Source organism: Temnothorax americanus, unplaced genomic scaffold (assembly GCF_048541705.1).
Source record: "Temnothorax americanus isolate GAGA-0224 unplaced genomic scaffold, ASM4854170v1 Scaffold19, whole genome shotgun sequence".
Taxonomy (NCBI): Eukaryota; Metazoa; Arthropoda; class Insecta; order Hymenoptera; family Formicidae; genus Temnothorax; species Temnothorax americanus.
In genome coordinates, this window is record NW_027509329.1 from 3,743,725 (window position 1) to 3,771,049 (window position 27,325).

The following is a 27,325-nucleotide window of genomic DNA, read 5'->3' on the forward strand; positions in this document are numbered from 1 at the left end:
CACCCGAGGGACAGGTCGCGGTCGAAATCCGATCACCCGGAAGCCGTGTTCCGGCGACAGACCGTGAAGTCGATAACCGGACGTCATCCACAAGAAAAAACCCACGGTGCATTGAGAGCGAGACCCGGTACACCCGGGGAACAGATCGCATTAAAAATCTGATCACCCGGAAGCCGTGTTCCGGCGACAGGCCGCGAAGTCGATAACCGGACATCGTCTACGAGGAAAAACCCACGGTGCATAGAGAGCGAGACCCGGTACACCCGAGGAACAGGTCGCGGTCAAAATCCGATCACCCGGAACCCGTTTTCCAGCGACAAGCCGCGAAGTCGATACCTAGACGTCGGCTACAAGAACTAAGTCCCGGAATATCGTTGGTAGGGACGGTGGAAGCGAGCACCGGGGGTCGCCCTCAACGGCGGGCACCGCGAAAGCGACCCGGACGTCTTCTTCGAGAAGTCGACCCGGAACCCTCTACAGGGACGTAAGAGAGAACGTGCGCACAGGTCGGCGCCGTTCAAAGTCGAAAATTCAGAGTGGTGGAAAACCACTACCCGGAAGCCGATTAAGCGCGTCGCAAATAGGGTGCTGCGAGTGGAAATTTCCGCCGGGAACATCTGGCGAACATTTGGCATGGCCAAACGGCGTAAACACCTATTGTAAATGCGTAGCGTGGAAATGTACCGCAAGGAAAAAGCGGCCGAGACCCCATGGTGGGCGTAAAACATCGGAGGTAGGGAGTTGAAGAGCGGAATATTCCTTGAGGCAGTCTCTCGTGGGCGCTCGTATAGGTAACATCCTTCTCGCGCGTATATCTCGGCGTGTCGCAGTAACTACCGCAAATACGTTCCGAATTACAATTATAAGATTGCCACAGTGTGCGAAACAAACGGGAACGCCCGCACATAGCGTTACAAGTCGCCGATACGAAAGGCAACCGGTTCTTGCGTACCGAAAACGGCAACTTCGCACTTTGCGAGACGTGCGACCGCTATCTTGAGCGGAAACAGTAATTGTAAACATCCACCATTATGAAACAATAGTTAACAATAAATGGAAGAATCATTTGTGAAAATATATACGAAGTTATCGATTACTTACCTTCTACTTACATGAACCGGCAAATGTCGCTCCATCTTGCAAAGGAGTCCATCCGGGTCGGAGATCATCATCGGTGCTGCAGCGGAGGAGGCCATAGATGAGGCACCCGTGGCGGAAACCTGAAAAAGAACAGTATTAATTATGTTACTTACGACAGTTCTTAGGCTGAGTTTCCACTGAGCGCGTTACGCGTCGCGTTGTCCGAGTTGAACCAATCAAAACATCCCATTTTGATCCCGTCACAAGAATGTAATTAAATGGGATGTTTTGATTGGTTCAACTCGGACGACGCGACGCGTGACGTGCTCAGTGGAAACTCAGCCTTATACTTACCTTTGTCGCGACATCTTACGGACGCGGTGGTCCTGGGCAGCGGTGAGCAGCGGTTAACCACGACATCGGCGACGGAAATGAAGCACCCGTAGTGAAAACCTGAAAATAAGGAGAATTAGTTAAGTTAATTTACCACGATACTGGGACTTACCCGATGAAGCGGTTGTTGCGCCATCTTGGTTCCACAGTTGAGGCAGGCCGGTGATAGAGAGCGGTGATCCGAGAGGAGGCGATGCAGATGAGGCACCCGTGGCTGGAATCTGAAAGAAAGAAAGATTAAGGAATTAATTAGCACGTACTTACCTGATCGAGTGGTGTCGCGGACATCAGTGTCCCTGGTAGACCTTGGAGGGCAATACCTAACGGTGCCCCGAGGACAGGCGATGGTGATAAAGCACCCGTGGCGGGAATCTGAAAATAAAATTATTTAAACAAATTGGTTAACCATAGTGTCGTTTACGTCACAAATACTTACCTTCTCGGTGGATTAAGGACAAACCGAGTGGCGACCGATGACTTAGAAGACAAAATAGCGCGTTCCATAGCCCGATTATGTATCGTTCGGTTACAACCTAACTTACTATAATATAATCGTATATGAAATTATATATATAGTCATATAAGATTAGGGAAGTGTGTGTAAAACGGCCCTCTAAAGGAATAAATTGATTCTACTTCTAAAGGAAACCATCTTTGGATTCAAAATACCGTCAGAAGTTTTCATTGACATCTTTGTTAATTGAAAAAGTTGAATATAAGCATCCCCTAAATTTTCAAAATGAGTAGCAAACAAAAAACTACAGACATGCATTTTGGCCGTTTTACCCAGACCCTATGGGTAAAACGGCCCCGGTATATAATTTTATTTTTATTTTATATGTCTTTGTGATATACTTATTTTATATATTATGATCTAAACTACAAAAAGGTTACTTTAAAATAAATTTAGACGTAATTTGATAGGTAAATATTTACTGTATGCTTGCAAAAATCACAGATAACATTTTCTGTTTCTGTGTTGGCGCACTCCTCATGCAACTATTTTCTACAGAAGACGCACTGAACCCATTTCTCTCTACTTACTGAATTTATGAAATTTTTTCCACAAAAAAGACATATTCGACGTTGTTCTCTTTATCTTTACTACAGCTTGGCTGTTTTACCCACAATTGCTACAAATTCTAAACAAAATGTTTACTTGACTTTAAATACAAAATTTTTGAAAATATTCGGCTTACAGGATTACTACAGATATTTAAAAAAATATAAGCAACTAGGAACATCGCATGGGAAAGAGAAGAACACGTAATAAAGCTTGGACTTACTTTAGATCAGACGTAACGAAAGTATGAAAATTGCACAAAATTGCGTTTTGCGTCCGTACGAAGTTTGTTATTGATGCCAAAATGCACGAGGCACGTCTGTGACATGTGAGCAATCTAACCTACTGAGTCGCCAGACGGCAGCATTGCGTATTTCTGAGAAACTAGGGGGAGGCCGTTTTACTCGGCGGGGCCGTTTTACACACACTTCCCCTATATGTACATGATCAGATCAGAATATTGCATCTTAAAGTATCCGATAGATGGCATTCGATGTGATCTGTTTATCGTATATAAAATTTGACAAACAGTGTTATAAAAACAACATCAAAAGACACGACACTGGTCTCGCGCTATTCTCGCGCGACGCTGTCTCGGAGCGACACAATTTTTGTATCAGTTATATCGTGTGGAGTCCACTCTTATAATAAAGTGGCACGTTTAAAAAATAATATTTGAAAATATATAACAATTTTTTAAAACTTATTTAAATATACAAATTTTTTACTCGAGAAAAAATTTTTTTATAATGTCTTATATGATTATTGCATATAAGAAGCGATTTTATATGCTTATATATAAATTTTGGCCTGATAAGAACTTATATGGTCATTGATGATTATGTATGTAATGTTTATTGTATTTTCCCGCAGAGTTTACAAGGCGTTTTTATGAGAAACGTACCCAAACCTCTTACAAAAAATTCATTTTCCCTATGCCTGGCCATTTGCAACCTCACAAAAGTTTACCTTTCTTCCCCGTAGTCCTCTTCATCCCTCTTCTTCTTCCTCCGTATCTGCCGCGACTCCGTTTTTCGGCCCCCTTCCTTCCCGTCTCCGCTTTTTTTATTTGGCCCACTCCTTCTTTTTCCCATCCTCCTTCTAACTCCTCCGACTTCCCTTTTCCTCTCATTCTTTTCCCCTCTAGTTCTATCATCCATTCCTCTTCTCCCCCTTCTTCGTCCAATACCCATTCTACCGCTTCCTGCCAACTTCTATTTCCTGATTTCCATCTCCTGCATTCGTCCCATACATGCTCCCACGATTCCTCCCTATGTTCACATAACCTACATTTTTTTTCTTTTTCACTTCCCAGTAATTGCTTTCTCTCATTTCATTCCCTAATCTAAATCTCGCCATTCTTCTCTATCTGCTCTCACCCCATCTCTTCTTCAGATATCCCTGATTTCTCAATCCTCTCCCATCTCTCTTTTGCGTTTCCTTATCTCCTCCAAACAACCTAATAAACCATTCATCTCCACCATCTCTTCTCAGCCTTTCCAACTCTTTTAACTCCACTCCTCTGTCTTTGAAGAACTTTCCTCTCTCTCTTTCCCAGCTTGAGCCTGCTTTCCCTTCCTTCTCCCTTCCCTTTAGCTCTTCCCAACATAGCCTCGCCAGTTCACTTCCTCTACCCTCTTCTACCCTCCTCTACCCTCCTCTACCCTCCTCTACCCTCCTCTAACTTTTTCTCAAATCTCCATGCCCTTATCCCTGCTCTCACTCATAGCTTCCCCCTTTGCGCTCCTCCCTGACAAGATATCACGGTGTTCTCTCGTCCACCCCCAAGACCCATCAGATATACCTTTCTTTATCCTTTCCATTTCTTCCCTTTCTTTCCATCCCTATATTTCCGCTCCATATTCCAACACCGTCCATACCAGTCCATCAAACAGCCACAGTTTTTTCCCCCAGTCTTTCCCAAATCTCTTCCCTATCCCCTAGACCTCCCCATCACCGCGGCTGCCTTCTTGATCTTTTCTCTTACTTGCGCTTCCTATCCTCCGTTCCTTTGAAACACATACCCTAAATACCGAAATTCCTTCACCTCTTCTAACTCTTTTCCTTCCTATCTCCACTTTTTTTTACTATCCCTCTTTTCCAAAACCTTATTATTTTTGTTTTCCCCACGTTTAGTTCCAATCTCTTTCTTCCCAGGTACCCTTCTAGTCTTTCTAGCATACTCTTCATTTGGTTCTCGTCCTCCGCAATTAGCACTACATCATCCGCATAAGCCAAAGTATACAACCTTTTCCCTCCTAGCATTATCCCTCCCCACTTAACTCTACCCATTTCCTCTTCCAAATCCGCTAGTAACACGTTGAACAGTAACGGGCTCAACGGGCACCCCTGCTTTACCCCCTTCCCGTCCAGAACACTTCTCCCATTTTGTTTCCCCCCTTATCCTACTTTTCGTCTTCCTTAGAATCTCCTCTATCCTTTTCACCAGTCCTTCCCTTATTCCCCTTTCTCTCATAGCTTTTATTAGCTCACCTCTATCCACCGAGTCAAATGCCGCCTTTAGGTCCACGAAAAATGTTATCAATTTTCTTCCCTTTCTCTCTAACCTTCTGTTCACCAAGTAGTTCAGCACATAGATGTTGTCTATCGTTCCCATCCCCCTTCTAAAACCTGTCTGATTCTATGGTACTATTCTCTTTCCCTCTATCTCCTCTCTTAACCTCTCCGCCAGAATGGTTGTGTACACCTTATACAAAGACGGCAATAATGCCACCCCTCTATACTCCTCCGCTCTTTTTTCTTCCCCTTTTTTTACGATTGGCGCAATTATTCTCTCGTTCCAATTTTCCGGCGATTCTCCTCTTTCTATATTCTGTTGATGTATTTTCATGCCCAATTCTCCAACTCCTTCCCCCCTCGCTTCCAAACCTCCCCTGGAATCCCATCCCTTCCCATTGCCTTTCCATCTTTTAACTTCCTTATCACACTCTTCATTTCTTCAAGGCTTATCTCCTTTTTCTCCTCTCCTTTCTTTTCCTCCTTCCCACCTCCCTTCCCCATCCTTACCCTCCCCTCTACTGCTCCCAACAACTTCATAAAGTGTTCTTTCCATTCTTCTTCTTTTATTCCTTTCTCAATTCCCCTCCTTTTTTTTTCTCCTTGTTTACTATCTCCCATACCTCCGCCTCCCTCCTTGCTCCCTCCACTTTTCTCTCTCATCCCTGGTTCTCTTCTTCCTTCTTCCTCTTGCACAGCTCCCTAAATTCCTTCCTCTTTTCTTTGTAGTTGCTGCCTTCTCCTCTTTTTTTTCTCCAATCCTTTAATTTTCTTCTCGGCTCTTTTTTCATTTCTTGACACTCCTTATCCCACCATCCCACCTTCCCCTTCTTACTTCCCTCCAGCTCCTTCTCTACTCCTCTAATTGCCTGTTATTCTTGCTTCCATTTCTTCCCATTCCTTATTCAATTCTTCCTCTTTTTCTTCCACCTATTTTTTCAATACACTTCTTTGCTCCTTCCTCGTTCCACACCCCCCTTCTTCTTCTCTTCCACCCTCTTCTTTTGCCTTCCTTCTCATTCCCTCTTCTTATTACTATTTCCAAGGGGTGATGATCCGAGTCCACTTTATCCCCCACTATCATGCTTTCTATCTTCTCTCTTACTTCTCCTTCCCCTATTGCATAGTCAATCACCGTATCTCCTCTTCCCCCCGTGAACGTATACTCCCCCTCCTCGTCTCCTCTTACATTTCCATTGAATATTTCCCATCCTCTCTCCTCTAAGCTATTTACTAGCAACCTCTCCTCTCTGTCTATCTTCTTAACTTTCGAACTTCTTCCCCCTCCCACCCGTCCTCCCCCTCCTCTTCCTCTATCCTCTCTCCTTCTTGACCAGTCTTCGCATTAAAATCTCCCTTAATTATCATAAACCTTCTTTTTTCTTTTTTTTCCATTATATGTTCCAACTTCTGTAAATTCTCCTCCATCTTCTCTTTTTTTGCATATACCCCTATAATACTCCAATTCTCGCCACCTATCCTAACCTTTCCCGCTATCAACCCCTCCCTATCTATTTCTATTTCAGTTCCCTTCTCTTTTATCCCTTTCCTTATTCCCATTATCATCCCTCCTATTACTCTCCCTTTTTTATTCTTTTTCTTCGCCATTTGCACTCCCCATTCATATCCTTTTGGCAGTCTTCCCCTTATTCTTTCCCATCCCTTCTCTCCTATCCAAGTCTCCACCATGACTAACACGTCTTCTTTCTTCAGCCTTTCCCAGAAATCCTTATCTTTATTTTCCAAACCAGCTACATTCCAGAATACCATCCTCCAGACTGACTTATTTCCCCCCTCCTCTTCTCTTCAAACTTTCGTATTACCATTCTTTGCGTCCCCCCTCTAACCTCTTCTCCTCTTATTCCCTCGTCTCTATTTCTACTCCTCTCACTCTTTCTCCTTTCCTCCTCTCTCTCCCCCGCCCTTCCTCCTCCCTCTCCACCTCTTTCCTTCTTTCCTCTAATTCCTCCCTTCTCTCCTTCTTTTTTTCTACTCTCCTTACATTTGTCCTGCCCGTTCCCCTCTTCTACTCCCCCTGCTTTTGCCCTTCATCTCTCTTGCCCTTCTCCCTCTTTCTCTTTCCCTGCCTCCCAACACTTCCCTCTACTATCACAGAGCACGTCTCATACCTCATCCCACACCCACCACTCTCCATCTATCCACACTTTTCCCTGCCCTATCCGTACTCTTTTACCTTCTCCTCTTGCCTTCCATGCAATTTGAATAACCCTCCTTTTTATCCTCCTTTCTTCCCATGTTAAATCTACCTCAATCCAAGTACTTTCGTCTTTCAATTTCCACTTATTTCTCATTATTCTTGTTTTCTCTTTCTCACTCCCTACTCTTACCACTACCATACGTCCCTTCTCCCTCCTTCCCGCATCTATTTTTCTTATTTCCTCTATCTTAACTTCCACTCCTATCTTTTTCATCACCTCCTTTATTCCTCCCTTTATTCCTCCCGCCTCCTCTTTTACTCCTTTTACCACCACATTTCTCTTCCCTCCCCCCTTCCCAGTCCTCCGCTTCCTTCTGCACCTTTTCCTCTTTTGTGCCCCCCCACCTTAGACTCCATTCTCATCCCTTCCAGTTTTCGTTCCAAATCCTCTATTCTCTTCTTAAATTCCTCTCTCTCCTTGCTCCACTTCTCCTCTCGCGCTCTTAGCTTGTTTCTTATCTTCTCTACTTCCCTTCCTTGCTCCTTGAAACCTTTCCTTAACTCTTCTCTCATGCTCCTAAAACCCTCTCTCAATTCGCTAATTATCTCCCTCATGTCTTTCTCCCCTACCTCCGTTTCCGAATTAGGCGACTTTGCCGTCATATTGCTTCTCTTGAAAGCTATTTCCTTCTCTCCCCCCCCCCACTCTTATCTAAATCATCCCTCTTCTTTTTCAAAAACTCTTCCAAAGTTCCCGTGCTCCCCGTGCTCCTCGTACTCCCTCTTCTAAATCTATCCTTTTCTTTTACTTTGTCTATCGCTTTCTTTATTTCCGTCCCGTTTTCTTTTTCTTCGTACATCTCTGCCAACTCTGCGTCTCACTTCTCCCTCAACCTGTACTCTGCTCTATGCCTTGCCTCGCACCAAAGCTCGTACCTCCTTTCTCCTGCCGAGTCGCCCCTCTACACCGTCTATCGTTTTCGCCCTACCTAGCGCTTGCTAGCGCTACCGCACGCGTTTCGGCTCGCCTATCGCGTTGCCTCTCTAGACCAACTATCTTTCGTGCCGTACCCTTTGCCCGTGCTTTGTCACTTTTCTACCTTTTAATCCCTTTTTCGCGCTCCTCCTTTTTTCACTCCTCTCACCTCCACACTCACTCACCTTTACTCCTCCCTTCTCGCACACTCTCACCCTTCTCAGCCTCCTATAAACTCTCCTTTCAATTCACTTTCTACTCGCACACTCTCACACCTAGCAAAACGTATTATCTCGCCGACGGACGACCAGAGAGTGAAACGCTAAACATGCTCGATTGCGGAATCGATACGGTACCCCTTCCTGAGGGGCGCGCGAGCCAATCGGGCGCGAGCTTGCAAGCCCGCGGTGTCCCGGCGCAGTGCTGTCGATACGAAGTCCTTCGGGAGCGGGCAACGGTCCATCGGCGGCGTACGACTCTACAAATTTTGTCCTTAGCGGCGGACGGAACTTTGCTCGTGCCGGTGTGCCTCCGGTTTGACCCTGGGGCGGTGGCCAGCCACCCCGTGGGTCGGTGTTTTATGGAGATCATTTGCTGAAGCCGGGTGTTTACCCAAGCGCTTGGGGCCCCGCTATCGGCGACCTCGTCCGTCGCTGCCGCCCGTGCCGCCCACCTGCCGCGTTACTCTCGCCAGCCCGCGATCTCTGCTGGTTCCGTGTTTGCCACCCCTTCTTGATTATCAATCGTCCTTGATTTTCTTCGCCAAGTACTCTCTCGAAAGTTTGCCGTGGTGTGGGTGAGGTTGTAAACCGGACGGTACATGGGAAGACACGAATCAACGCGGGGTGTCCTTGAATTCAACGGTCGCCACTCGGTTTGACCTCTGATATACCGAGAAGGTAAGTATCTATCGAATTTTCAATCAGACTAATTATTCTTCTTTTCAGGTTCCTGCCACATGAAGATCATCGCCGTCGCCGTCCAGGATCGCCGCTGCCACCGTCTTCCAGGATCAACGAGGGACTTCGAGTGATCGACGCCAATGGATCAGGTATGGTACAGAAGGTAAGTCCAATCGAATAATTTTCAAGAATTTTTTGACAAAAGATTGTATAATTTATTCTATTTGACTGCTTTGCATTCACAGTTGTTCACAAATATCGAAGATACACAATCTGTCGGACGATCGCACGTTCGGGCTGACACGCCCCTTTTCGTTACGACGCACAAGATTTTTCGGCACTAATTCGCCGTTCGCTTTTGTAAAAGCGATAATTAACGCGTTTCGCGGGCGTTCCCGGTTGTTATGGAAGTTACGAGATTACGATTCGCGCACTCGGATTACGATCGCGGGACTTAGCGCGACAACGAGAGTGTATGCGGAATTACGTGTTGCTCCGTGAACTATCCCCGAGAGACTGCTTCGAGTGGTCCGTCTCGCTCGGCCTCCCTACCATCGGCTATTCAGCCCCCACTCCGGCGCTCCCTGCGACTTTCTCCTTCGAGAAGCTTCCTAACTGCGCAGTTTGTCTCGGTAATTTTCCGCTCCGGTGTTTACGCGGGTCTGCATGGAAATTTCCATGGGCGTTGCGTTCGCGATCCCCTGTCGTCCCGACGCCAGGGTAGTGGTTTTCCACTATTTCGAATATGCGTCCGCGGTTGACGCCGACCTGTGCGCCTATGCTAAATTCGCACGCCTTTTATGATTCCGGGCGACTTCCCCGGGGAAGACGTCCGGGTGACGAGCACCACGTCTGCCGACGTCGGCGACCTATCCTGACGTGTTCTTGGGACCCGGTATCCCGCCTTCCGAGGTCTTTCCTCGGCGATGACGTCCGTGTCGCAATCTACCGGACGGTACCCTATCTCGCGACTCGATCGTCGGAATTCGACGGCGCGTGGTACGGCGCTTATTTAGCCTCTCTCCGTTCGTCAGAGCAACTCAGTTCCCGGAGATGATGCCCCTGGTGCGAGTTCGCGGACGGTACGCCAACTTGTTTCCCGGTAGTCGGATTTCGACGGCGCGCGGTACGGAGCCTCATTAGGCCCTCCCCTCTCGTCAGGGCTATGCAGTTCCAGGAGATGACGCACCTGGTGCGAGTTCGCGGACGGTACGCCAACTTGTTTCCCGGTAGTCGGATTTCGACGGCGCGCGGTACGGAGCCTCATTAGGCCCTCCCCTCTCGTCAGGGCTATGCAGTTCCAGGAGATGACGCACCTGGTGCGAGTTCGCGGACGGTACGCCAACTTGTTTACCGGTCGTCGGATTTCGACGGCGCGCGGTACGGAGCTTAATTAGGCCCTCCCCTCTCGTCAGGGCTATGCAGCTCCAGGAGATGACGCACCTGGTGCAAGTCTGCGGACGGTACGCCAACTCGTCTCCCGGTCATCGGATTTTGACGGCGCGCGGTACGGAGCCTTATCAGGCCCTCCCCTCTTGTCAGGGCTATGTAGTTCCAGGAGATGACGCACCTGGTGCGAGTCTGCGGACGATACCCTAACTCGCGTATCCGTTATCGAATCGCTTCGATTTTCGGCTACGTGACCTTCTCGTGTCTCGTAGTTCTGCCATGCACCGCGCGATATCACGCCCCGATCGCTTTCTCGTAGATTACGGACGGTCCGCCATTTTCTATTCCCGCGGTCAAAATGCGATCTTTTCCAGCTACCATTGTTTCCCGGGCTCCCCGATTCGATCAGGGACCGTTTACTAATGCGAGAATCTTTAATTAAACGAAATTGCGGACGGTCCGCCATCTTGGCTCTCTTTTTGTCTTAGTGTGGAGAAGCATCCATTTGGGCGCCTCTCCTTTCCTGGAAAATGTGCGTGGCTCAAGCCTTGTACTGCGGTTTGACGCGCTCTAGACCGTTCGCGCGCTTAACGGTGTAACAAAATAAAATAATGGTGGCTTGAGCCGGTATGAATGAAAATAAAAGTTGCGCGACTTATGAAAACTTATATCCTATGGCGCCGGATGGGGCGTATTCTCGTCAATAACCTCTGAACCCCTCGGGCCGTCAAAATAAAAGAAACAACGGACTTCTGTCCAATTACGTCCCCATCCTCGGAACGCTAAACTTATATCTAAATATATATATGGGAACCTATTTTCCCTCGTCCACGTTTTCGCCCTCGGGCTTGCCCTCCGGGCACCGGACGCTCCCATCGGACGCGCTGTCTCGCTCCGCGGCTGCTTCTGGCCCCCCCTCTCTGGCTGGAACTGTCGCCTGCTCTTCAGGCCGGATGGCCTGCTCCGATGCCAGCAGGGCGGCAATCGCCTGCACCGTTTCCAGATTTATCTGGATCGGGAGCCCCGCAACCTGACCCCCCTCTACCGGCGCCTGTATTGCCGGTAGCGGCTTCGCGATTACGCCGGGCGGATCAATCTCCACCGCCCATTCCTCGGACTTCTCACGGGCCGTTTTGCCGCTCTTCTCGGCCGGCGGTGCTAATCGCCGCATTGCGTCCTCTGAAAGGCGGCGCAACACGACTCGCGACGCCTTTTCTACCGCTGCGCGCGTTGCGACATCCTGCGGTCGCAAGCTCCCCGTCGACTTCGGGGCTGCACCTCCGTCTGTCCCGGAGTCCTGCGTCTTGTTACCGTGCGCGGCGGTCTTCTTACGCTTAATTGTGCGTTGGATTTCGCCTGTTTTGCGCTTCTCCTTAGCGTAGCGGTCCCTTCGTCTCTCGTTTCGCGCTTCTACCTGGTCATCTCGCTGTCCGTGAATCTTTTCCTGCGCCTCCTTGGCTGCTTTACGTTGTTGGACCGCGACCAACTCCTTCCATTTCTCGAGGTCCTTGCCTCGGCTCCTCACTGTCGGTCTTCCCGGCGTTTCCTTCGGTCCCCGTCGTACGTAGTCCCCCCCCCTCGTCTGCTGGAGGTTCCACTCGCACAAAGTTAACCCCGACGCTTACGACCTTCGGTATTTCAGTTGGTCGTTCGGCTGGCTGGTGGGTTGCTCTCGCTTGTGCCCTACATATCGGAATAGTGGCTTTGTGCTGTTTAAATGCCGTGGCTCCAGTCATGGCACCACTCGTTGAGGGAACTGGCTCGCCGTCTGAAAACCACACCGTCTCGATCTGCCCGTCGTCTATCTTCTCGACCGATCCGTCGTCCTTCCTTTGTTGTCTGAAGACCGTTACGACCTCGGTTGTTGCCGACGGTGTCGGCGGCCGTGCGTCCCGCACGGTTATTTCCCCGTCATGTTCTTCGACGCGCCAAGCCGGCGCTGGTCCTCGCTCCGCCGGGCCTTCTATCACGGCCGTCTCCACGTGTACCTGGTTGTCCCGGTATTCTACTATGATCCGGAACGGCTTTCTCGTTCCATCCTCTCGGTACGGCCATCGCGCCGTGGTAATCAAATTCACGTTAGCCACGTCCTTTTCTCCTCTCACGTCACTGCGTACCGGGACGTCGTGCATCACCCGCACCATCCTTCCGCTGATTCGGTCACACTCAGCGACCGCTTGGACCACTCGACGCACCTCATCCAACTGCACCTGAGCCTGCTCCGGGGTGTACAGCTGGTCCGGCGGGATGTCGTGGATGTATTTTTCGATCCCCTCGAGCATCTCGTTCATCAGTACCTGATGCGACAGGTATCTCTGGCGCTCCCGTAAAGTTCGTGACGCCGCCTCGAGCCTTCGGCTTCGTTGCTCCGGCGTGAGTTCTCTCACTGGGATCTGCTCAAGCGGGGTGCTCGGTCTTCGGTCCATGGCGTTGGGATTGGTCTCGCTATCTGGATTCGGAGTCGAACACCTTACGGGTTCACTAGGTTGCTGGGCGGGATCACCTTGGTTGTCCGCGATCGTCGCGGCACTCTCCGCGACCCTTGGGAATCGCGAAGGTCCGTCCGTGCTGGGCACTTCTATTGCCGTCGCGTCCGGGTGTTGGCGACTAGGGTTGTGGGTGTTCATTCCACTCGTCTCTGGATCACCCGGCTGGTCTTCTCGCCGTATTTCCGCATCGGAAACATCCGTTTCTGACCGCTGCATTCCGTTCACGCTCGTCCGACTTTCGTCTACACAGTTTATCGCCGTGTACACTCGGTCACTTTGCCTCGCCCCCGCTGGAACACGCCGAATTTTCGATTGTTGTGCCGTGTCCCGATTACCGATGCAACACGCCCCGACAATCCGCGCACGATCTTCGTCACCGCGGCCGCACTCAATTCCCACTATCGCGCCCGATTCCGCGTCGCGCTTCTGTCTATTCGCGTTTCTCGATTCGGAGTTATCTTCGCCCGACTCACTGTCGCAGATCACTCGTCTCCTCAGTCTCTTTCCGCGCGTCTGTTTTGCGAACCGCAAAATGTCCCATCTCTTCGGTGCGTTGCTCGCCTTCCTCCTCGCCTTACGACTTCGCGCCTTTGGTCCCGCGTGGCGGTCTCTCCATCTTCTTCTCATTCGCCCCGGCGTCGGTCTAAGTACTGGGGATCTTTCGTAGAGTATCTCGATTGACGTTTCCATATTTGTCGAAATGGTTGCTGGTTCCTCCACGGACATGTTCATGCTGTTTTCATCTCGGCGTGATGTTATCGGTATCAACACTACTTCATCCAGCAACACCGGGCTGGCCTCCTCGTATTGGCTGTCGTCCGGGTTTCGGTTTATCACATGCATCGTGGCGCTTGTCCCTTCGTCTGGCTCCCCGTCATTCTTGACGATCTGGTTCCCGCGTGCCGACTCCCCGTCATTCGGGAATAGCTCTCGTCTCACCCGGGTTGCTTTATTGAATTCCGGCTGGTCGGACCACTCACGAATTTTCTCTGCTACTCGACTTGTTAACTCGAGCATCGCGAGAAATTGGGTGCCTCTACCGCGCACCGGCCTTTTAAATCCTGGGGCCTTCTCCGCACTCTCGATCATCTGACGGTATATCTTGCTGAGCTTCTCGTATGCCCGTTTGATGTTATCCTCCGGGTCGAGCCCCGATTTATCGAATCGCACTTTGGCCTCCGGATTACAAATCAGATTCAGTTGATATTTGGTATGGAAATCCATACCTAGCACTGCGTCGACCTCCAGTTCGTCCACGATGTAAAATCGGTGTTGGTAACATTTTTTACGATACGCGAATGTCATTTGTACCTGCTCCCGCACTGGAACTCCCGCATTCGAAAATGCTCCTCTCAGTTTGAATGGCCTTGCCGGCACCGTTTCCGTCGGCTCCCCGGCCGCTTTCAGTTTCTCGCACGCTTTCCGGGTCATCACCGTTATTTGCGAGCCGGTATCCACCACTGCCTGTATTCTACCCGTTCGGAAACTCAGTTCAATTATCGGCACTTGTTCGCATTCCACGCCCGAGTATCCGGTGGCGATTAATCGTCTTCCAATCTCGTCCACGATTTTATCGAGCTCATCGCTCTCCATCTCTGGTTCGTCTTCCCTGGTGATTACGCAGCATTCCTTATCCGATTCTTCGGATTCGACGGTCTCCGCCGTCGTGTACTCGGTCTCGTGTTCCGTTTCCTTCGCCGTGATGGCTGCTAGTTTCCCTCCGCGGTCACCCGTTCTTCTCGCTGTGTCGTCTGGTCGGTATCCCGGCCTGACTGTCTCCTTCCTCGGATTGTTTTCTCGGTCCCTGGTGTAACGCGTTACCCGGGGTTTTGCCTGGCTGTCGTCGCTGTCGGGCTCTTCAACGATGTCGATTCCCCCGCTCTTTTTCGCACCGGGCGTTTCGGCCTTTCGCCAGTTGGTCGATTGATTCTGCGGCGAAGTCCTCGTCGCATCGCGTCTGGCGAAATTGTTCTGGCGTCCTCCATCCCTGTTGTCGGCGTTGCGGCTGGTCGTCTGATTCGTCCCGAGATTCGTACGACTCGCTGGCTTTTCGTTTGGCTTGCGCGCCTCTGAGCGCAGCCGACGAGTTTCTCGCTCGTTCTCCAATGTGTCCAACATTTCAATCATGTCGGTGACCGTTCTCGTTACCGATGGCCTCAGCTCCCTCGCGATCTCACCGTCAAAGTGCTCGCGGAGCGTCTGCACCACCTCTTCGTCGGTCATCGGCGGTCGTAGCGTTTTCGCCTGTCGCGCCATATTTAAGGCATATTCCGTCATGCTCATCCCTCCGGGCTTGTATTTTCCGAAGTATAATGTCTGTCGGAAGCGCATTTGCGCCTGACTACCCCAGAAGTATTGACGAAATTTGTCCTTTAGGTCGAAGATATCTTCGGCCAACTGGAGTTCGTGCCATTGGCTGGCCGCTCCTCTCATACATTTGCCGAAATAGAACATTTGCTCCTCTTCGGACACTCCCTCGTACTTTGCAAGCTTTTCGAATTTCTCCAGAAATCGAATCGGGTTCTGCTTGTCAGTTTTCCCGATAAATGTCAAGTCCTCGAACGGACTCTTTATCCATCCTCCTCTCGGCAGTCGTGCCTGAATTGGCACCATGTGCGTCGGTCCGCCGTCGGTCTGGCTCTCTTCACCGTACGCTCGTGGACCCATTTTTGCGTTAGGATTTTCTACCACTGGATCACGATCCGTATTTTGTGTCGCGAGAGAGCCACGACTTCGTTGTCCGGCCATCGTACGCTGCATCTCTTCTAGCTGTGCTGTCAGCATTTCCACTTGTTCCATGAGTCTTAACTCATTTTCCGTTGGTACGTTCATGAGCCTCCGTTCGTTTTCCGTCGGCCCGTCCATACTTTTATCTGCGCTGAGGTCTATCGCCTCGCTATGTTCGTCGGTTGGGACGGCTGCGTCCCCGACTATATGCTCGCCGAGTTCCTGTAGATGCTCGGGATTGTTTTCTGAGTCGTCGACTGGTTCGTCAACTTGCTCGGGGTTATCGTTGGCCGGCCCTCTAGACCTGGTGCCTGTCCTCGTCGGACTACGGGTCACCGTCGCCATACGAGTGTTTCTCCCCCGTCCGCCCCTCGCTTTCGGCCCTATGGTGCCGACGCTTGGCGTATCTTGTGGGCTTCGAATTCGCCTTTCCGCGCCCGTACGTTGTCGATTCGCGTTGGTTTAGGCCGCCTTCGTGTATTACGTTACGGCCTCGCGTTCGTTGTCGCACGTTGTGATGACGCGTCAGGTCGGTCTCTCGGTTCCCTTGAAACTTGAAATTTTCACGCGACACTTGTGCTTTTCCGGCTCTCGGACGTTGTCGCGCACTTCATGCCCGTACGTCCTCGTGTGATTATGTTGCGTCGCACCGGCGGTATGTTGCCGTACGGCTCTCCACGATTCACGCACGTTGTTTTGGCGCGGTTGCGCTTTTTGTCCTACTCGCCCTTGTCGCACTCGGTGATCACGGAGCAACGATGTGCCGTGTTTCCACGCGCACCCTCGTATTATTATTTGCACAGGTGTGCTTATATCTTTGGTTTCCGCACGTCATGTGCTTCCACCTCTCGTAGGTTATGCGTAAGGTTATCTAACCTTGTATTCCGAATCTTCTTAAGACCCGTGACTTTACTATCTTCAATCATACACGTACGTGTCCTGTCACGGTCGCCATTTTGTTTTGGGGCACGAAGATTTTAACCCCGCCGTAGCATTGAGGTATCTCCCACCCTGGCTTCTCCGTACTATTCGTGTCGAAAAGCCGCAGGTTCTTTCACGTGTGTTGCGTATGTCGAAGATTATGGTGCTCCTCGTGCTCCCTTCACTGTAACCGGACGGTACATGGGAAGACACGAATCAACGCGGGGTGTCCTTGAATTCAACGGTCGCCACTCGGTTTGACCTCTGATATACCGAGAAGGTAAGTATCTATCGAATTTTCAATCAGACTAATTATTCTTCTTTTCAGGTTCCTGCCACATGAAGATCATCGCCGTCGCCGTCCAGGATCGCCGCTGCCACCGTCTTCCAGGATCAACGAGGGACTTCGAGTGATCGACGCCAATGGATCAGGTATGGTACAGAAGGTAAGTCCAATCGAATAATTTTCAAGAATTTTTTGACAAAAGATTGTATAATTTATTCTATTTGACTGCTTTGCATTCACAGTTGTTCACAAATATCGAAGATACACAATCTGTCGGACGATCGCACGTTCGGGCTGACACGCCCCTTTTCGTTACGACGCACAAGATTTTTCGGCACTAATTCGCCGTTCGCTTTTGTAAAAGCGATAATTAACGCGTTTCGCGGGCGTTCCCGGTTGTTATGGAAGTTACGAGATTACGATTCGCGCACTCGGATTACGATCGCGGGACTTAGCGCGACAACGAGAGTGTATGCGAAATTACGTGTTGCTCCGTGAACTATCCCCGAGAGACTGCTTCGAGTGGTCCGTCTCGCTCGGCCTCCCTACCATCGGCTATTTCGCCCCCACTCCGGCGCTCCCTGCGACTTTCTCCTTCGAGAAGCTTCCTAACTGCGCAGTTTGTCTCGGTAATTTTCCGCTCCGGTGTTTACGCGGGTCTGCATGGAAATTTCCATGGGCGTTGCGTTCGCGATCCCCTGTCGTCCCGACGCCAGGGTAGTTGTTTGGTACTCGCGTGTAAATAGTTACTTGTAAATAGTTGTTAGTTGCGTCATTGTATTGTATTCGCGTTAGATTAGTTGCTTAGCATCTTTGTATATATTTGTCTCGTTTACGGTCGGTAACGAGGCTCACTTCGTATTAGCGACTCGCGCGCGACGTTGGCGGATCGCGATCCATTCGATAGTCAATGTTCGCGCGACTCACCCGACTCGTGCTGCCCGCACGCGGGCGGCCACCCCAAGCACGAAGAAGAGGGGCTTCTTCCCGGTGTCTTCGCGAGGCGCAAGCACCGGCACAGTTGTATTTCGTACGCGAGAGAAGACAGTAAAATTTGGGGCCGTACTCGACGCCTCACGTCTCGGACCATCGTCGTCTCTCGCTTTTCGAGAAGAATTACATCGTATCGATAGAATCTTGCCACATAGTGATTTTGTGGACGGTATTCCGCGCCCGGGTGCATCCCGCGAAACGGCGCCGTGTGATTCGAATCGTGTGCATTAACGCTTGCTTGCTTGTCTTCCGCCTGCACGCACGATCACGTGATCCGCATGCGTCTTGCACGACCATCCTGCCTGGGCTGACTCTCCGCCACCACGAGAACCAGGAGGAAGGACGGAGGCTGTGCGAGGACATCACGGGCTACGATACGGTGAGTCGCTTCGCACCCCCCCTTTTTTGGCATTTCTAATCGTTTTCGTGAGGGCACGGGCCCTCTGGTCCTTCAACCGAGTTTGACCATTCGCGAATCCGGGGCGGATAAACACCCCCCCGAGCATTGGTCCTTCGAGCCGGATCTAGCTTCGCGTTCGTTACTTCCGCCAACCTTTCGCGCGATTCGCAATACTTCGCATTAATTCGTAATATTAGTCGGCCCTGTTGGGCATTCCGTTGTGCGATAATCGGCGCGTGCACGATCCCACCGCGTGATCGCTCTTGTCCGCACGTGCATTCGGCACGCTGTGGCGAAGAAATACGCGTGAAGATTGTTCGCGCGTGCCATTATTCGACACGCTACCCCTGCACCCGCGTGCAATACAGATTAACGCGATAATTGACGCGTGCACGTTCGCACCGCGTGATCACTCTCGCTCCCCCGCGTGTATTCGGCGCGCGGTGAGGGGAAATTCGCGCTCGCTGCACGCTTGGTGCAACATCATTTGACGGAATCATCAGCACGTTCGGACCGCGTGATATCTGTCGTCCGTACGTCGCTTTCAGCACGTCGCGACGGGAATATCCGCATATTCGTTGCGTGCGCTATTATTTCTCGATACCGAGAGAACACCTTATTATTTTTTGCGCTCGAGAGTACGATTGCACACTCGGTGCCGTTCTCTTAATCATAGTTTGTGCAATAATAAGCGATCGAATATTCGCGATATTCCATTGCTTCAGCTTAACCGTCGAATTCGAGACGCCCGCCCCTCCCGACCTTGGCGACCGGTGCGGTGTTCTTCGATATTGTTGTTGGTCTCCGCGTTCGAAGCGAGACCTTTGAAAATATTTGGCACGTGCTCTGATCACGTGCACATACATTTGCTCGCAAATATTAGTTGTCATCTCCCGATCCTTCTCACTCCTGTAGGACAAAGCCTTCGAACCGTTGTTGATTTTCGTGTCTTCGCGCGCGTATAGATCATCCTCACCATGACGAAGGGGGCTCGATCGCGGCGCGAGCTATGCATTCGCCGCATGAGGGAAATTCATCAATACTCGGTGCTCGCATCGGAAAACCCGACTCAGAAGGCGGAATTTATGGCGCGCTACCCGACGGTCGCGAAAGTGGTAGATGATTTCGAGGGAAATCACCTAAAGATTATCCAAGACGTCGGGGACGACGAGTTCGAGACGGAGGATAAGATTCGCGACGAGTTCGACCGATTGCGCTTCGCTGTCGTGGGGCGATACGAGAAATTGGCTCGAGCCGCACGGAAGGCCGATCCGCCGGCTCCATCGTCCGCGTCTCGCTCGGCCATTCGCCTGCCGAAGCTCGCGCTCCCTCAATTCAGCGGAGATCTCGCGCTGTGGCCGACCTTTATCGCGCTCTTCGACGCGGCGGTTCACAATAACCTCGACGTTACCGTCATCGAGAAGTTTCAGCATTTACTGACTTCGCTCTCTGGCGAGGCTCTCGGTGTCGTAAAACACCTGCCGTTGACAGTGGAAAATTATCCCATCGCGTATGACGCATTACAGGCGCGCTATTCGGACAAGCGCGAGTTAGCTAAGCAGTATTGGCGTGCAGTCGTACACGCTAAGCCTTTGGTCGGGGATACTCCCGCCTCTCTCCGTGCGTTATTGGACGGGTTCACCGAGAACACGCGCGCTCTTGGAATGTTAGGCTATCCGGTCAAGGCGTGGGATTTTATGCTGTATAATCACTTGCTGGAAAAACTCACCCCTACGTTACGGGAGAAGTTTGAAGCGAGCCACATGTCGGTGGACTCGCCGAGTTTCGATCAGCTGGTACAATACCTATCGAGTTACTGCTCGGTTCTCGCGTCAGTGGCGGGTCCTTCGGCGCAATCGGGCAAATCGAAGCCGTCGACTCCCGCGAAGAAGGGCGCAGCGACTACCTCGCTCGTCACCCGGAACGCCGCGTGCGTAAAATGCGGAGAGCAGCATTTATTAGCAAAATGCGCCGGTTTTCTTCAACTCTCGGCAAGGGAGAGGCACGACCTCGCGCGTGACAAGGGATTATGCTTGAACTGCCTGCGCTCGGGTCATAACCTCAAAACCTGCCCCAGCTCGTGGACCTGTCGGTCCTGTAAATCGAAACACCACTCGCTCCTGCACTTCGAGCAGGCTAACACGGTTTCTCCCGCAACCGTTCCCTCGATAGCTTCGGGCGCCAGCGAGTCCGCGCCCTCAACCATCGTCGAAAACAAGCCCATCGTTTCGATGGCCAGCGTTTCTAACAGTGTGGTGCTCCTTTCGACCGTGCGGGCCGAGGCCCTTGACGTTAGGGGCAACGCATTTCCAGTACGCATGTTGCTGGATAGCGCCAGCCAGGCAAACTTTATTACAAAAAGCTGCCTTCGAAGGGGCGGTTTCGCGCGGACTAGACATAGCGTCGCCGTTTTGGGCGTCAACGAGACGAAGGCTGCCACCACTCGGGGCCTCACTTCACTCGTGATTCGCGTAAAGAATCGGGATGATCTTCGTTTCCCGATCGAAGCCACGGTGCTCCCTCGCATAACTTCGCCGTTGCCTAACCATCGAGTTGACTCTAAGGATTGGAGTCACTTAACGGGACTGCCGCTCGCGGATCCGGAATATCATCTGCCGGGCTCTATCGATATATTGCTGGGCGCGGATTCCTTTGTATCCGTGCTACGTGACGGTCGCCGCACCGGGAGAGCCGGGGAACCGGACGCCTTCAATACCGCGTTCGGTTGGGTACTGATGGGCGCGGTCTCTCCGGCGTTACAAGTGCAGCCACTGCACACCTTTGCCACCACGCTCGAGTCAATTGATGCCGCGGTGGAGCAATTTTGGAGACTGGAGGACGTGCCGGAACACCCTCCTCGATCCGAGGAGGATCAGCGATGTATAGAGTTCTTCGAAAGAACTACTTACCGTGACCATTCGGGTCGTTTTGTCGTTTCGTACCCGTTCGCGTCGGGCCTTCCCACGTTCGTGGATTCGCGGCCGATAGCCGTAAATAGATTGCGCGCACTCGAGCGCCGTTTCAAGTCAAATCCGGACGTTCGACAGAGCTATAACGCCTTTATGCAGGATTATCTGGATAGCGGTCATATGACCATCGCGAGTGAGGCCGCTCCTCCGGACGGCCGGGTTTACTATTTGCCGCACCACGGGGTGCACAAACTTGACAGTACGACCACCAAGCTTCGCGTCGTCTTCGATGCCTCAGCGAAAGGCCCGAACGGGTTATCTCTCAACGATACGATTCTAAGCGGACCGAAGCTACAGCCCGACATAGTCGCGGTTCTCCTCCTCTTTCGCGCGAAACCCGTGGCTCTCACCGCCGACGTAAAACAAATGTTTCGGCAGATCTGGATCACGCCGGAGCATCGCGATTACCAACGCATCGTCTGGCGTTTTTCGGAGTCGGACCCCATACTCGATTACTTGCTTAACACGGTCACTTTCGGGAATACGGCCTCGCCGTTCCTGGCCATTTACTGTCTGCTTCAATTAGCGCGGGAGAATCGCGAACGATACCCCCTAGTTTACACCACCTTGCTCGAATCGTTGTACGTCGACGACGTCGTGGCTAGCGTCCGCTCCGTCGGTCAGGCCGTCGCGCTGCGAGATCAGCTCCTCGAATTGTTCCGAGGCGCCGGTTTCGAACTGCGAAAATGGGCGAGCAGCCACTCCGAAGCGTTGGAGGGGCTCGACCCATCAATCTGTAGCGACGCGATGCTTTCGTTTGAGTCAGCCGATGACCAGGTCCTCAAGGTCCTGGGACTCCGGTGGCATTCTCAGTCGGACACCTTTGGCTTTCAAATCAACCCGCTGAATCGGAACTGCACGAAACGCACCATTTTGTCGGAGGTGGCCCGCGTGTTCGACCCCTTGGGTTTTTTGACCCCGTTGACGTTCACCGCGAAGTGCCTGATCCAGAGGTTATGGACGCTAAAGCTCGAGTGGGATGACGAACCCCCGTTGGAGGTCCGCCGCCAATGGGAGCGTTACCAATCGGAGTTCGACGCGTTGACCGCGCTCCGTATCCCGCGCACGTTCCCAGTGGGCGATAACATTCGATATGAGCTCCACGGTTTTTGTGACGCAAGTGAGCTGGGCTACGGGGCCGTAATCTACCTGCGTGTCGTCGCTCCATCGGAGAGCAAACGCTTGCTTCTTTGTGCCAAGTCAAAGGTGGCTCCCCTCCGCGCGGTCTCTTTACCCCGATTGGAGCTCTGTGCCGCGTTGCTCCTCGCCGATTTAACTGCGTACGTCCGTCAGGTGTTACGGGGTCACACCGTCATTGACACTGAGCGCGCTTGGTCCGATTCCACGGTCGCGCTTTGTTGGATCCGATCCTCTCCGCATCGATGGAAGACATTCGTACGCAACCGCGTCGCTCGTATACAGGAGAGGATTCCGATTGCGGCTTGGGGACACGTGCCCACGGATCAAAATCCGGCGGATCATTGCTCGCGCGGACTGTTTCCCCGCGACCTCGTGGCTAGCTCGATGTGGTGGGAGGGACCCGAGTGGTTGGCGGACTTCGAGACTCACGTCGAACCGGTCCTCTCGGAGGAGTCGCTTCCCCGCGAGGAAGAGCGGATCACCTCGCTCGTGTCACTCGATCCGCCCGGTTCATTGCTCGCGTTATTGGATCGCTTCTCGTCGCTAGACAAAATCTGTAGAATAGTCGCATACGTTTCTCGATTCCTAAGTCGTTCCAGGGCCAGGCCGGCACCCGCGACCTTGGCCGTGGACCAACACGAATCGCATTCCGCATTGTTAACGTTAATCAAACTCGTCCAGCTGGATTCGTTTGAGGAGGAGATCGATCGTCTAGGGCACCGGAAAGGGCTGCCAAAACCGTTTCTCAAACTCGCTCCCTTTTTGGACCCAACGGGTCTTCTCAGGGTGGGCGGCAGGCTGATTCACTCGGGATTGGCCTACGAGACCAAGCACCCTATATTGTTGCCCAACAAACACCGGTTAACCGACCTCATAATCGAGCGGGAGCACCGTGCGAATCTGCACCCGGGTAGACGCACGCTCCAATATCTCCTCGCACAACAGTTCTGGATCCTCGGAGTCCATCGCGCAATTCGACGCGTGCTCTCTGCGTGTTATAAGTGCTTCCGAGCGAACCCTCGCCCGAGTCAACCGCTCATGGCGGAGCTACCGGTCGACCGCGTGAGCCAGGTCAAGCCCTTTTCGGTGAGCGGCGTCGACTTTGCGGGACCCTTCACGCTCGTCACTCGCCGAGCGCGAGGGGTCTCCTCGTTTAAGGCATATGTCTGCCTTTTTGTTTGTTTCGCGGTTAAGGCCGTCCACTTGGAGGCGGCGCTCTCGTTGACCACGGAATCCTTCCTCGCTGCGCTGCGCCGCTTCGTAGCCCGTCGCGGACGCTGCTCCTTGTTATATAGTGACTGCGGCACGAACTTTGTGGGCGCTTCTCGGGAGCTCGCAGCACACATGCGCGGCGCGGCGGAGCGGGAGAGGATCCGATGGTCCTTCAACCCTCCCTCTGCGCCCCATTTCGGGGGCCTCTGGGAGTCGGGCGTTAAATCTTTTAAAACTCACTTACGGCGGGTGGTGGGGGAGCAGATTCTGACGTTGGAGGAGTTCGCGACGGTCCTCGCTCAGATAGAATCCGTATTGAACTCGCGGCCGCTTTGTCCCGTGAGCACGGATCCTCTGGACCTAGAGGTCCTGTCTCCCGGTCACTTCCTCACAATGGAGCCCCTGGTGGCCATTCCCTCTCCTGACTTGACTCCTCTCCCCGTGAACCACTTAGGTCGATGGCAATTAATACAGCGAATTCACCAGGACTTCTGGAGACGCTGGCATCATGAGTATCTCTGTACTCTCCAGCAGCGTCCCAAATGGTGGACCTCCGCTAATCCGCTCGCCGTGGGCTCACTCGTACTCATTCGAGAGGAGAACGCGTCGCCTCTCCAATGGAAGCGCGGCCGCGGTAGAGTCCCTTCACCCGGGTCGCGATGGCGTTCCGCGGGTCGCCACGGTCCGAGTGACGGGCGGTTCGATCGTGCGTCCCCTGGTGAAGCTGTGCCCCCTGCCGATGGGCACACTTCTCCAGGCGACCAACCCCGATCCGTAAAAAAAATGCATCTCGCTGCATTTTGGTGGGCGGGATGTTTGGTACTCGCGTGTAAATAGTTACTTGTAAATAGTTGTTAGTTGCGTCATTGTATTGTATTCGCGTTAGATTAGTTGCTTAGCATCTTTGTATATATTTGTCTCGTTTACGGTCGGTAACGAGGCTCACTTCGTATTAGCGACTCGCGCGCGACGTTGGCGGATCGCGATCCATTCGATAGTCAATGTTCGCGCGACTCACCCGACTCGTGCTGCCCGCACGCGGGCGGCCACCCCAAGCACGAAGAAGAGGGGCTTCTTCCCGGTGTCTTCGCGAGGCGCAAGCACCGGCACAGTTGTATTTCGTACGCGAGAGAAGACAGTAAAATTTGGGGCCGTACTCGACGCCTCACGTCTCGGACCATCGTCGTCTCTCGCTTTTCGAGAAGAATTACATCGTATCGATAGAATCTTGCCACATAGTGATTTTGTGGACGGTATTCCGCGCCCGGGTGCACCCCGCGAAACGGCGCCGTGTGATTCGAATCGTGTGCATTAACGCTTGCTTGCTTGTCTTCCGCCTGCACGCACGATCACGTGATCCGCATGCGTCTTGCACGACCATCCTGCCTGGGCTGACTCTCCGCCACCACGAGAACCAGGAGGAAGGACGGAGGCTGTGCGAGGACATCACGGGCTACGATACGGTGAGTCGCTTCGCACCCCCCCTTTTTTGGCATTTCTAATCGTTTTCGTGAGGGCACGGGCCCTCTGGTCCTTCAACCGAGTTTGACCATTCGCGAATCCGGGGCGGATAAACACCCCCCCGAGCAGTAGTGGTTTTCCACTATTTCGAATATGCGTCCGCGGTTGACGCCGACCTGTGCGCCTATGCTAAATTCGCACGCCTTTTATGATTCCGGGCGACTTCCCCGGGGAAGACGTCCGGGTGACGAGCACCACGTCTGCCGACGTCGGCGACCTATCCTGACGTGTTCTTGGGACCCGGTATCCCGCCTTCCGAGGTCTTTCCTCGGCGATGACGTCCGTGTCGCAATCTACCGGACGGTACCCTATCTCGCGACTCGATCGTCGGAATTCGACGGCGCGTGGTACGGCGCTTATTTAGCCTCTCTCCGTTCGTCAGAGCAACTCAGTTCCCGGAGATGATGCCCCTGGTGCGAGTTCGCGGACGGTACGCCAACTTGTTTCCCGGTAGTCGGATTTCGACGGCGCGCGGTACGGAGCCTCATTAGGCCCTCCCCTCTCGTCAGGGCTATGCAGTTCCAGGAGATGACGCACCTGGTGCGAGTTCGCGGACGGTACGCCAACTTGTTTCCCGGTAGTCGGATTTCGACGGCGCGCGGTACGGAGCCTCATTAGGCCCTCCCCTCTCGTCAGGGCTATGCAGTTCCAGGAGATGACGCACCTGGTGCGAGTTCGCGGACGGTACGCCAACTTGTTTACCGGTCGTCGGATTTCGACGGCGCGCGGTACGGAGCTTAATTAGGCCCTCCCCTCTCGTCAGGGCTATGCAGCTCCAGGAGATGACGCACCTGGTGCGAGTCTGCGGACGGTACGCCAACTTGTTTCCCGGTCGTCGGATTTCGACGGCGCGCGGTACGGAGCCTTATCAGGCCCTCCCCTCTTGTCAGGGCTATGTAGTTCCAGGAGATGACGCACCTGGTGCGAGTCTGCGGACGATACCCTAACTCGCGTATCCGTTATCGAATCGCTTCGATTTTCGGCTACGTGACCTTCTCGTGTCTCGTAGTTCTGCCATGCACCGCGCGATATCACGCCCCGATCGCTTTCTCGTAGATTACGGACGGTCCGCCATTTTCTATTCCCGCGGTCAAAATGCGATCTTTTCCAGCTACCATTGTTTCCCGGGCTCCCCGATTCGATCAGGGACCGTTTACTAATGCGAGAATCTTTAATTAAACGAAATTGCGGACGGTCCGCCATCTTGGCTCTCTTTTTGTCTTAGTGTGGAGAAGCATCCATTTGGGCGCCTCTCCTTTCCTGGAAAATGTGCGTGGCTCAAGCCTTGTACTGCGGTTTGACGCGCTCTAGACCGTTCGCGCGCTTAACGGTGTAACAAAATAAAATAATGGTGGCTTGAGCCGGTATGAATGAAAATAAAAGTTGCGCGACTTATGAAAACTTATATCCTATGGCGCCGGATGGGGCGTATTCTCGTCAATAACCTCTGAACCCCTCGGGCCGTCAAAATAAAAGAAACAACGGACTTCTGTCCAATTACGTCCCCATCCTCGGAACGCTAAACTTATATCTAAATATATATATGGGAACCTATTTTCCCTCGTCAACGTTTTCGCCCTCGGGCTTGCCCTCCGGGCACCGGACGCTCCCATCGGACGCGCTGTCTCGCTCCGCGGCTGCTTCTGGCCCCCCATCTCTGGCTGGAACTGTCGCCTGCTCTTCAGGCCGGATGGCCTGCTCCGATGCCAGCAGGGCGGCAATCGCCTGCACCGTTTCCAGATTTATCTGGATCGGGAGCCCCGCAACCTGACCCCCCTCTACCGGCGCCTGTATCGCCGGTAGCGGCTTCGCGATTACGCCGGGCGGATCAATCTCCACCGCCCATTCCTCGGACTTCTCACGGGCCGTTTCGCCGCTCTTCTCGGCCGGCGGTGCTAATCGCCGCATTGCGTCCTCTGAGAGGCGGCGCAACACGACTCGCGACGCCTTTTCTACCGCTGCGCGCGTTGCGACATCCTGCGGTCGCAAGGTGCCGCGCGTATTACATTGCAAAAAAAAACAAAAGAAGGTAATCAGAATGCGGAAACGCGATTAAATACGACCCCTGGAGATCTCGCCGTTGCCTCCCCGGTCCGTCCCTAGGCGCGAAATTCCGCGTCTTGTGACGGCGGCGGGGCGCCGCGACGATGCGGCGAGCCGCAACGTCACAGGTCATATATGATTATATA

At 52.5% G+C, this 27,325-nt stretch overlaps 1 protein-coding gene across 1 annotated transcript; it reads left to right on the forward strand.

Moving 5' to 3' along the window:
* Positions 1–19,316: 19,316 nt before the first annotated feature.
* On the forward strand, positions 19,317–24,393 carry LOC143896568 (uncharacterized). The gene is made up of 2 exons (XM_077404509.1): positions 19,317–24,076; positions 24,147–24,393. The coding sequence occupies exons 1-2, from the start codon at positions 19,317–19,319 to the stop codon at positions 24,391–24,393; spliced, it is 5,007 nt and encodes a 1,668-aa protein (XP_077260635.1).
* The last annotated feature ends 2,932 nt before the right edge of the window (positions 24,394–27,325 follow it).